This window comes from Schistocerca gregaria, chromosome 1, assembly GCF_023897955.1.
Source record: "Schistocerca gregaria isolate iqSchGreg1 chromosome 1, iqSchGreg1.2, whole genome shotgun sequence".
NCBI lineage: Eukaryota > Metazoa > Arthropoda > Insecta > Orthoptera > Acrididae > Schistocerca > Schistocerca gregaria.
This window is the reverse complement of record NC_064920.1, coordinates 301,758,258-301,771,012: the sequence shown is the minus strand read 5'-3', so window position 1 is coordinate 301,771,012 and position 12,755 is coordinate 301,758,258. Positions and strand designations below refer to the sequence as shown.

Below are 12,755 nucleotides of genomic sequence, written 5' to 3'. Positions count from 1 at the left end.
TGGAATAATATAGGCAATGCAATACTGTATTTATCTGTCGACACTGGGCAAGCAACTTTCAAGCAACATGTCTCCCTTGTAAGGGAATACACATACTGGATATACAAGTAAAGGTTGTAGACACATGGTTGATGACATACAGAAGTTTGTGTCTGGCCATGAGTTGCGTTCAGATAACCTTTTTGCGGGAAATTCAGTTTCGAATCTCAGTCCAGCACAAATTTTCATTGTTGTCATTCCACTCACAACTGTGAATACATTTTGTGTAAATACATACACTGAGGCAATGCTGTAGTTCTTCTAAATGTCTCCCAGTTATGAGCCCCAATCTCATGAGTAAGTATATGTAAAAGTATGGCACAGTTAAAATTGTGAGACACTTTAACTACATGGAATATCCAAACTGACACTTCAGACTGTCTGGCCATCATTTCCATAGTGAAGAGTATTATTTGGTGTAATATGCTGAAAATGGAATAGAGAGATAAAAAAGTTCATGTGTTTCATTGTAAGTGAGAAGGAATGATATTCTCGTAGAGCTCTCAATTTCTGATCATAACATTTTCACAATCACAGCTGAAATAAATGGCATTTTTTTACACCTAATGACTTTATATTATCAGTATGATAAATTAAATTTACTTATGAGCGAACAATATTTTTAATAATCTCGATGAAATTGTTCACAGTTTACTTTTTTAAAAGTAAGTCAAACTTTTAACAACATTCACTTTTTTGCAAAATTTAGTTATTCTTAACATACTAGTATCAACAGTGAAAATTACCAAACAGGTATTTTAATCATGTGAATAGTTAAAAGTAGCAAAACTGTGGCTATAATAATAATGAAGTCTTGATGGGGGAGATATTTCTTGGAAAGAATGTATAACGCAAATATTAATTAGGTCTACTACTTGACAAAAAATTATAATGCATAGAGCAATAAGAATGCACACATTAATGTTTAACGGCCAGTAAATTAGTATGAAATGCAAGAACAATGATTTTTTAAAAAGTAATAACAATAGTAACAATATTCGCTACAATATCACATTATTCTATGACATCAGTGACTACCTTTCTCTTGATGAACAGATCTAAATTACATGATATCAGGTTCTATCCTTGCCTACTGAAGTCTTAAGTAACCTCTTTCTTGCAGCTGAAAATTGTCCCCTGCTTTCTTCATCATGCTGAAGCCCTTTTGACTATGTAGGTACATAAAAAAGTGAACATTAGCAGCTTAGAATACTGAGAAACAAGAATAATTTACTTTCAGCCAGAAGCAATAAGTGCTATATTCTTAAGAAACAATGGCTTGGATTCACAGACATCTTTCAGTTCAACCATCTCTTGCAACCTCTGATCAAATTCTCTTACATCTTCTCAAAAGAGATGAAGTACACACACTGGTACTTCAACAGTACATAGATCAGGAAATCTAGTCTGCATACGTTTTTAGGCTTGTACTGTATGAAGTATAGCAAAAGGAGTGTAAGTCTGCATTTAAAAGATGACCTCCATCTTTGCAAGCAAATTCTTGAAAATTTGTAAAGTGACTAGGATTGTGCAGACTCAAATCATTGGTGCAATTGTCTAGTTTAAAACTGGATTAAGATATACCTTTAGCCTTTATCTTTTGTTTCTTTGCACAGCTCGGTGTTGACCTTGCTGACTATGTCAAATACATCTGCAAGATAGGTGTCATCCTTTCACTGCATTGCCAATGCTTGGGTCAATCAAATGAGAAAAATCAACTGTTGTATTTAAAAGTTAATGTAAACAACACCAACACTTTCCTCTTGATAGCCAATTCCTCTACTTGGGTAGGATAAGACATTTGAATTCTCTGTGATTTTCTTGACATAACTTTTTTAACAGCAATAATGAGGTATCACAAGGATTCACTTAATCTCTTACTTGAATTTTTGGCCGCAAGTTGCTGCCCATTGGTTACAATGTATTTCCATAACATCAAGTATATGACATTAAATAACCTACAAAACCACAATATCAACCAACCTTGAATGCAGCTCCACTGGTTGCACATATATTTGCAAACAATAGTTCCTTCATTACTTAGCCATTCTTTATCACAAACCAAATGTAAGCTAGCAGCAATGCTTCTATAGCTGTTGATCATCAACTTGCACTACAAATTTTGTGTTCTTCAAAACAGTAAAAAGCTTTTCATTCATATCACAAACTGCCTCACCAATTCCTATTGAAACTATGTCATTTCTTGAAGGGACTAATTTCATCATGCCCGATGTAGCAGGTCCCAGCAGTGTATCCACAATTTTTTTAATAGAGAATAATAACAGTGGTCCCTGACAGTACATCATTTCTTGCATTTTGCTATTAGTAGTGACGCTTAATAGAAAGAAAGGAGGCCTTTGTCAGTGTTGAGAGTTGGTTCTCCAAATAACCTACCTACAATGCCGCATTTTCCAAACTCCAATTTTAAAGTGAAATGGGCTTAGCCATTTTGTCAGAATGAAGTTTTCCAAGATGGCTACATAATATGGTAAACATAAAGCGTAGGAAAGGAAAGTAAAGGGGTGGATGGGAAATCATGACAATTAGCTGCATAGGGTATTGTATAGGCCTAATGCAATAGCGAAAGTTGAAAATTTGTGCTAGACAGAGACTGTGTCTGCATGTCAAGTGGATAAGGCAGCCACTCATGAGAGACAGTAAATACAGGTTCAAGTCCTAGTCTGGTACAAATTTTCAATTTTCGCCAATGCTCTATGACAATGCTATGTGTGGGTACCTGTCTCAATTTTCCACCCATCCCCTTCCTACATTTCATGTTTACACATATGTACCAGCTGTGGCATCACAAGTGGTGTCTGACATAACATCCACCACTCAGATATATACATCATAAGGGACACTTCATAGCTTCATTTGGAAATGTTATTTCACAAAAAAGGTCCATAATACATATATTGGCAGTATTTCTTATCCTCATACATTTTGAGAAAATACGTTTCCAAAATACACTGGTTATACCACTAGGTGCTATAGATTTTCACTGTAATCCACTGAATATATGCACAATGGACCACACACACATAGCTGTAACTGGTTCAATGTCGACACGTTGGTGTTGTTGAATGGGTTATTTGTGCAAAGTCAGTTCAGAGAATTCCCTTGTCAGAACTTTGACCAAGTCTGCCAATTTTTGTATGTGTACTGATTATAATACAAAATACCCTACAAACATTACAGTGGCTTGTGAAAGTAGAATTATCAGTTCCTATAAAACTATATAGGAATTGATAATTCTATATCCCCCCCCCATGAACTATGGACCTTGTCGTTGGTGGGGAGGCTTGCATGCCTCAGCGATACGGATAGCCGTACCGTAGGTGTAACCACAAGGGAGGAGTATCTGTTGAGAGGCCAGACAAACATGTGGTTCCTGAAGAGGGGCAGCAGCCTTTTAAGCAGTTGCAGGGGCAACAGACTGGATGTTGACTGATCTGGCCTTGTAACACTAATCAAAACGGCCTTGCTGTGCTGCTACTGCGAACGGATGAAAGCAAGGGAAACTACAGTCATGCAGCTTTATTGTATGGTTAAATGATTATGGTGTCCTCTTGGGTAAAATATTCCGAAGGTAAAATAGTCCCCCATTCGGATCTCCGGGTGGGGACTACTCAAGATGATGTTGTTATCAGGAGAAAGAAAACTGGCGTTCTACGGATCGGAGCGTGGAAAGTCAGATCCCTTAATCGCGCAGGTAGGTTAGCAAATTTAAAAAGGGAAATGGATAGGTTAATGTTAGATATGGTGGGAATTAGTGAACCACTGAGCGGTTCTAGGCGCTTCAGCATGGAACCGCGTGACCGCTACAGTCGCAGGTTCGAATCCTGCCTCGGGCATGGATGTGTGTGATGCCTTTGGTTAGCTAGATTTAAGTAGTTCTAAGTTCTAGGGGTCTGATGACCTCAGCTGTTAAGTCCCATAGTGCTCAGAGCCATTTTGAACCAGATGGTAGAGTTTTGTCAGGACTGGCTCTCCCAAGGCTATCAGTAGTTCTAATGGAATGTTGTCTACTCCTGGGGCCTTGTTTCGACTTAGATCTTTTAGTGCTCTGTCAAACTTTTCATGCAGTAACATATCTCCCATTTCATCTTCACCCACATCCTCTTCCATTTCCATAATACTGTCCACAAGTACATCGCCCTTGTATAGATCCTTATATACTCCTGCGGCCGGCTACCATCTGGTGAGCAAGATGTATGAGACAGGCGAAATACCCTCAGACTTCAAAAAGAATATAATAATTTCAATCCCAAAGAAAGCAGGTGTTGACAGATGTGAAAATTACCAAACTATCAGTTTAATAAGTCACGGCTGCAAAATACTAACACAAATTCTTTACAGACGAATGGAAAAACTAGTAGAAACCGACCTCGGGGAAGATCAATTTGAATTCCGAAGAAATGTTGCAACACATGAGGCAATACTGACCCTACGACATATCTTAGAAGCTAGATTAAGGAAAGGCAAACCCACTTTTCTAGCATTTGTAGACTTAGAGAAAGCTTTTGACAACGTTGACTGGAATACTCTCTTTCAAAATCTGAAGGTGGCAGGGGTACAATACGAGGTGCATTCAAGTTCTAAGGCCTCCGATTTTTTTTCTCCGGACTGGAAAGAGATAGAAAAATGCGCTTTGTTTTAAAATGAGGCCGCGTTCATTGTCAATACGTCCCAGAGATGGCAGCACCATACGGCAGATGGAATTTTACCGCCAGCGGCAAGAATGAGAACTGTTTTAAATACTTAAAATGCCGACGTTTTCCTTACTTGAACAGCGTGCAATCATTCATTTTCTGAATTTGTGTGGTATGAAACCAATTGAAATTCATCGACAGTTGAAGGAGACATGTGGTGATGGAGTTATGGATGTGTCGAAAGTGCGTTCGTGGGTGCGACAGTTTAATGAAGACAGAACATCGTGTGACAACAAACCGAAACAATATCGGGCTTGCACAAGCCGGTCTGACGACATGAACGAGAAAATGGAGAGAATTGTTTTGGAGGATCGCCGAATGACTGTTGAACAGACCGCCTCCAGAGTTGTCATTTCCGTGGGTTCTGTGCACATAATCCTGCATGACGACCTGAAAATGCGAAAAGTGTCATCCAGGTGGGTGCCACGAATGCAGACGGACGACCACACGGCTGCCCGTGTGGCACGTTGCCACGCAATGTTGACGCGCAACGACAGCACGAATGGGACTTTCTTTTTGTCGGTTGTGACAATGGATGAGACGTGGATGCCATTTTTCAACCCAGAAACAAAGCACCGGTCAGCTCAATGGAAGCACACAGATTCACCACCACCAAAAAGTTTCAAGTAACCACCAGTGCTGAAAAAATTATGGCGTCCATGTTCTGGGACAGCGAGACCCATTGCGTTCCAAAGGGCACTACGGTAACAGGTGCATCCTACGAAAATGTTTTGAAGAACACTGCAACAAAAACGTCCGGGAAGGGCTGCGCGTGTGCAGTTTCACCAAGACGTGCACCCGCAGCTAACGTTACGCAACAGTTTCTTCGTGATAACAAATTTGAAGCGATTCCTCATGCTCCCTACTCACCTGACCTGGCTTTTAGTGACTTTTGGCTTTTTCCAACAATGAAAGACACTCTCCGTAGCCGCACATTCACCAGCTGTGCTGCTATTGCCTACGCGATTTTCCAGTGGTCAAAACCAACTCGCCTTCGCCGCTGCCATGGAATCATGGCATCAGCGTTGTGAAAAATGTGTACGTCTGCATGGCGATTACGTCAAGAAGTTACGCCAGTTTCATCGATTTCAGGTGAGCAGTTAATTATTTAAAATATCGGAGGCCTTGGAACTTGAATGCACCTTGTACAGGGAGCGAAAGGCTATTTACAATTTGTACAGAAACCTGATGGCAGTTATAAGATTCGAGGGACTTGAAAGGGAAGCAGTGGTTGAAAAAGGAGTGAGACAGGGTTGCAGCCTCTCCCCGATGTTATTCAATCTGTATATTGAGCAAGCAGTGAAGGAAACAAAAGAAAAATTCGGAGTAGTTATTAAAATCCATGGAGAAGAAATAAAAACTTCGAAGTTCGCCGATGACATTGTAATTCTGTCACAGACAGCAAAGGACTTGGAAGAGCAGTTGAATGTAATGGACAGTGTCTTGAAAGGAGGATATAAGATGAACATCAACAAAAGCAAAATGAGGATAATGGAATGCAGTCGAATTAAGTCGGGTGACGCTTAGGGAATTAGATTAGGAAATGAGACACTTAAAGTAGTAAAGGAGTTTTGCTATTTGGGGAGCAAAATAACTGATGATGGTCGAAGTAGAGAGGATATAAAATGTAGACTGGCAATGGCAAGGAAAGTGTTTCTAAAGAACAGAAATTTGTTAACATCGAGTATAGATTTAAGTGTCAGGAAGTCGTTTCTGAAAGTATTTGTATGGAGTGTAGCTATGTATGGAGGTGAAACATGGACGATAAATAGTTTGGACAAGAAGAGAATAGAAGCTTTCGAAATGTGGTGCTACAGAAGAATGCTGAAGATTAGATGAGTAGATCACATAACTAATGAGGAGGTATTGAATAGAATTGGGGAGAAGAGGAGTTTGTGGCAAGGCCTGGCAAGAAGAAGGAATCGGTTGGTAGGATATGCTCTAAGTCATCAAGGGTTCACCAATTTGGTATTGGAGGGCAGTGCGGAGGGTAAGAATCATAGAGGGAGACCAAGAGATGAATACACTAGGCAGATTCAGAGGGATGTAGGTTGCAGTAGGTACTGGGAGATGAAGAGTCTTGCACAGGATAGAGTAGTGTGGAGAGGTGCATCAAACCAGTGTCAGGACTGAGGACCACAACAACAACAACAACAACAACAACAACAACAACATAAAACTATATTGAAAAGAATTTTCTTACAAAAAGAAATTACAGACATTGGGTGTGAGACTTACAGTAAATCAATGGAGAAAGTTGAAAATTTGTGCTAAAGAAGAATTCAGTCCCATGTTTCCTACTTGTTAGGCAGTTGTGCTGACGACTGCACACCTGAACACAGTAGTCATTGCTGCTGCATGGCCTACCCCACCACACCTCCTGACAGATCCAAATTCTCAATTTATCCACATACTACCTCCTGAGCCTTGTCCAGTACCCTCACTACTCACAGCATTTCATTGGTTCCAGTAAGATCTTGAACCAGGTGTGTGGTAACTAATAATCATTATACTATTTGTATAATGATATTGGATTAGGTTGTCACATTTTTCATATCGAACACCAAAGCAAAAAACTGCCTCTACCCTCCTCCTCCCCCCCCCCCCCCCCCCCACTCTCCCCTCTTATTCCTTTCACCTTTTCGTTACAACATCTCCCTACTGCCCCTTTTCATTTCACTGACCCTGTAAGTAATGGTAACATTCTCAACGCAGCAACAATACACAGCTGAGAGTGATTCCTCTAAAGAGTAGCCAAAACGTAATCATAAGTGTCTTAAAAGGAGACTAAAACTATGACTGTGAAAATCACCTCATATAAACCATACGGGGTGGAATCCAAAATTTTCGGGACTTGTACTGCCATCTGGAAAGTAGGAGTAGTAGATCTTTGCACCACAAGGTGGCGAGAGCTGCATATCTGATGAGTCAGTGTGTAGAGTGGCATTCAGCTGGGAGGACATGTTGCGTGTTCACATTGATTTCTGTAATACTTTGTGTTTGGTGTGTGGTGATTTTACAATGGATCCGCGAACAGAATAGTGCGTGTGTATCAAGTTCTGTGCGAATCTCGGAAAAAGTGCTACGGAGATCCTTGCAATAATTCAACAAGAGTTTGGCGGACAGAGCATGAGCCATACGTGTGTGTTTGAATGACATGCTCGGTTCAGAGCTGGCCTTAGAGACATCGAAGATGGTGCTCACACTGGAAGGCCCATTAGCCACACATCAACAGACATTGTTGCCGAACCTCAACAACTGGTTTGTGCAGATCGATGTCGAACCATTCAAGACGTTGTGGATGAAGTGAGTATTGGTTATGGGACATGTCAACAATTGTTGACTGAAGAATTGGGCATGCACTGTGTCATCGTAAAATTTGTGCCTAGGATCTTAACTGCCGATCAGAAGGCACAGCATGTTGAAGTGTGCACATACCTTCATCTGACAGCGTCTTATGATCCAACCTTCTTGTCACGGGTTATTATCAGTAACAAGAGCTGGATTTACGGTAATGACCCAGAGACAAAGCAACAATCGTCCCAGTGGAAGAGCCCAGGCTCTCCAAGACCCAAAAACGTGAGACAGGTCAAGAGCATGATCATTGTTTTCTTTGATACCAAGGGAACTGTGTACAAAGAATTTGTCCCACCCAACCAAACAGTGAATTCCGCGTACTACTGTGACGTTTTGTGACAGCTCCGTGAAAACGTGCAGTGACGTTGGCCAAAAGTTTGGCATCAAGGGAACTAGCTGCTGCATCACGACAATGCACCCTGTCACACGTCCTTGTTTACCAGGACCCTTTTGGCAAAAAACAACATGGTGCTTGTACCCCACCCACCGTACTCGCCAGATTTGGCACCTTGCAACTTCACGCTATTCCCAAACTGAAACTCAAGTTGAAAGACCGTCAAGTTTGACACTCTAGAGAGGATTCAAGAAGCATCGCTGGCAGTGATAAACACCCTCAAAGAACAGGACTTCCAGAAAACATCTGATCAGTGGGAGAAGCGCTGGAACTGGTGTGTACATGCAGATAGGAACTACTTCAAGGGTGATGGTGACCATTAGTCGAAAGGTAAGGTTTCCAACAGATGGCAGCATCAGTCCCAAAAATTTGGGATAGCGCCTTGCACAATCAAACAGATGTCTCAAACCAAAAATTATCCAACATTTTCATGTTTCATAAAACCACATTTCTCGTTTGAGATTACTATGTACATGTGTGTATCTTTCTCTGACCAATAAAAAATTAAGTACTATGTACATGTTATTTTTGTTCTTTACTAATGACACACAAAACTAATTATAATCTGACAACTCAAAGCTACAAGTTATTTAATTTTCATCATCACACCTTCAATTACTTATCAGCTCATATCACTGTTGCATACAACCAATGACTTACCTCTCATTTACAATGTGTAGTTCAGGCTTATCCAATTTTTTAATGATCTCATGAAAGCCAATGTAGGCAGCACGCATGAGAGGTGTGAGTCCATCTGAATTTTTTACTTTCAGGTCCGCTTCATACCTCAGCAACAAATTCACCATTTCTACAGACCTCTGTAAATGAATCCATATTGTCGTATTATTAGCCATGTATCAACTTGCACTTTAAACAAGTGTTGATAGGTTGTCCACTGAAACTTCCTGGCAGATCGAAACTGTGCGCAGAGTGAGAAAATTTCATCCAGGTTGTCCATTGTTTTCACCATAAATCACTGTAGCAATATGTGGAATTCCAAAGCAGTGCAGCTCATCTCTAAGTAAGTTCTTATTAATGACTGATGCACAAAGAGGAAATAGGGCAAATGTATTCCTCAGCTATTGTTGGGACTTCCTATTTTTATGTGTATATGGGGTGACATACTCTGAGATGGTGGGTGTCTTCAGTGCAGTATGATAGTCACAGCAATTTAGAAAAGCACCTTGAGAAGAATACTTGCTCAGGCACAGAAACAGAGTTTCTTGGGAGTGCAACACACCACTGTGGAAGACGGTCAACAATCCCAGTGTGCATTTGCAAGAGTATCAAGAAGAGTCTAGTTTGGTCAGATGGTCTGTAAACATTCATGCTGTAACCTTGTCAAGGGTTGTAATTCCTATCTGAATAATTAATGTATGAGTAACTACAAAGTAGCTTTGTTGGCAGTTGCTTAGTTAAAGACAAGTATGTGAGCACATTAAATATAGTGTATGTCAGTCAATGTTATTCTTTTATTCAAGGAACAAAACAAAGTAAGTTTAAATGGTCCAATGCTACAAAAAATATATACAGTCAAATTAGTGCCTGACCAAGTAACATCACATTTGTGCCTCTATAGTATGAGATACAAATAACAGAGGGGCTGGAAGGGGGGAAAAAAGGTAAATACAAATGAAGAAATTAATGAAAAAGTATTTGCTGTAAGAATTCATGTACCTGACAGAAGAAGATGAAACTATTACAAGTAGTTATTGTTTACTCTTTTGAAACAAGTGAGAACTTGGACTGGTTGAAAGACATGAAAAAGAAGATTAAATATTGGTTAGAAAAAAATAATTTTGCAAGAGTGGGAAAAGATATTTAAAGGGGATAACCACTATAAATACACAACTTTCTTGAAATTATTTGGTTGCCTAGGGTAACAGTACTGGGGTCAAAGGGCCAAAACAAGTAATGGAAAACTTCTAAACTCACTACACTTAATTATAACTGCTGCTAAGAGCGTTTGTAGTGTTGTTTACATACTTTTTTTGGAGCTCAGGAAGCAGAAAAAGATTGTTTTAAACAAAGAAGAATTTTTCAAGTATACCCAAGCTGTGCAAAGGGTTGATTGCTGATCCACATGAGTTCCAAAAGAAATCCGTTGGAATTCGATTACTCGATAAATAGTACAATTCTCAAGGCTGTCAATTCAACTAAGTACTTGGGTGTTAAAATTACGAACAACTTCAGTTGGAAAGACCACATAGATAATATTGTGGGGAAGGCGAGCCAAAGGTTGTGTTTCATTGGCAGGACACTTAGAAGATGCAACAAATCCACTAAAGAGACAGCTTACATTACACTCGTTCGTCCTATGTTATAATATTGCTGCGCGGTGTGGGATCCTTACCAGGTGGAATTGACGGAGGACATCGAAAAGGTTCAAAAAATGGCAGCTCATTTTGTATTATCACGTAATAGGGGAGAGAGTGTGACAGATATGATACGCGAATTGGGATGGAAGTCATTACAGCAAAGATGTTTTTTGTCGCGGCAAGATCTTTTTACGAAATTTCAGTCACCAACTTTCTCTTCCGAATGCGAAAATATTTTGTTGAACCCAACCTACATAGGTAGGAATGATCATCAAAATAAAATATGAGAAATCAGAGCTCGAACAGAAAGGTTTAGGTGTTCGTTTTTCCCGCGCGCTGTTAGGGAGTGGAATGGTAGAGAGATAGTACAATTGTGGTTCGATGAACCCTCTGCCAAGCACTTAAATGTGAATTGCAGAGTAGTCATGTAGATGTAGATGTAGAACCAAGCTGTGGCCAACGGATGCACAGCTACGTCTGGGCTTAGGACATGATAGTGTCCTCATGCTGTGCATATCCACCATGGGTGATGGCAGTGAGATGCAGCCATGCTAAATATTGCAACTTGTGATGTCTGACCCAGCAGCTCCAGGTTGTCAATTTAAAAAGTAAGTGACACAAAGCTGGGTGTCAGTGGAAATTTGTTTGTGTGACACTGTCTTGTTTTATGCCAATCTTAACCCAACAAATTGAAGACCTGTTTGAAAAGTATGCAGCAAAGCTTAATCAAGAAGTAAAAACTTATCTAAGACAAAGAAACTCATAGAATGTGTTGTAAAATAAAAGAAACTACTTTAGGCACTAAGAACCATAAAGGTCTAAAGCACATTGTCATCAGGTAGATACTGAAGTGAATATCACAGAAATAGGTGAGAGAGCTTTTAATGAATGTTCTTACTTACCATGTGGATCTACTACAAAGATGAACTTGACCCACCAGAAAATCAACAAATGTCATGAGCATGTATACATGCCACAATTCCAAAATCAACAATAGTGTGCTTTGGGCCCTTATGATTCTCAGTGCCTCAGTTCTAAGTCACAAAACATGAAGAATATTGTGAAGTCAAGACACAAAAAGACATGAGATTAACACAAGAATTAGAGAGCTAACAGAAGCAGTAGTAGCTATGAAAAGGGAATTATATTCTGAAATCAACAAACAATGTGATTTAGTTCATTATCAGCAACCACTGATCATTTAAAGAATCAAACTATCATAGATAAAACAGCTTCAAACATCTGATTACTTTGCAAATTAGTTAACATGCTAAATATTTGACTTTAAGCACGTAAGTGAGAAAAAGTTTGACAGGTTCTGGGAAGAACTGCTGAATAAGCACACAGTTAGTGAAATATCACACCTAGAGTGTTTAGAAGAGTTTCAATGGGAACAGGATATGGATGTAGCTAAGCAATTTCCAAAATTTAACCCTCTCCAATTCAATTTTTCTTCTCGCTGCAATGTCCCTCCCTCTCCCTTGATTCCTATGGTACAAGACTCAACGCCTACCTCTTACTTACGAGGGTTGGAATTTATATAGTGGCAACTATTTATTCACAACCGATACAAAAGAGTTACATGTTTTTACCTGTTACTGTCCTTCAAAGTGGTCACCAGCATTGTGCAGAACACATTGCCAGTGATGTGGAAGGTGTAGTATACCGTTAGCAGAGCCTGTTCTGTTGATGGTGCAAATGGAGCAGTCTACAGCCTGGCAAATCTCTGGAATAGTTCTAAAGCGAATGACATGAAGTGGTTCCTTCATCTTTGGAATCAAATCAAAGTCACAGGGACTTAAGTTCAGGGAGTATGGTGGATGGTACAGAACTTTACAGTTCCATCAACCAAACAGACCAGCCTGAGCTTGCGCTGTATGCGCCTGCGCATTGTCATGCAAAATGTTGGGTGGGTTGCACAGAAAGTGTCACCAC

The 12,755-nt window shown here is 39.9% G+C and overlaps 1 protein-coding gene across 3 annotated transcripts in view; it reads right to left on the bottom strand.

Moving 5' to 3' along the window:
* Positions 1 to 12,755, bottom strand: part of LOC126342147 (ankyrin-1-like) — a 279,165-nt gene that overhangs the window by 164,136 nt on the left and 102,274 nt on the right. For all 3 annotated transcript variants that reach the window (XM_050001830.1, XM_050001829.1, XM_050001831.1), the window contains one exon: positions 9,163 to 9,320. In XM_050001830.1, the coding sequence (XP_049857787.1) occupies positions 9,163 to 9,320 (158 nt within the window). The remainder of the gene's footprint in view (positions 1 to 9,162; positions 9,321 to 12,755) is intronic.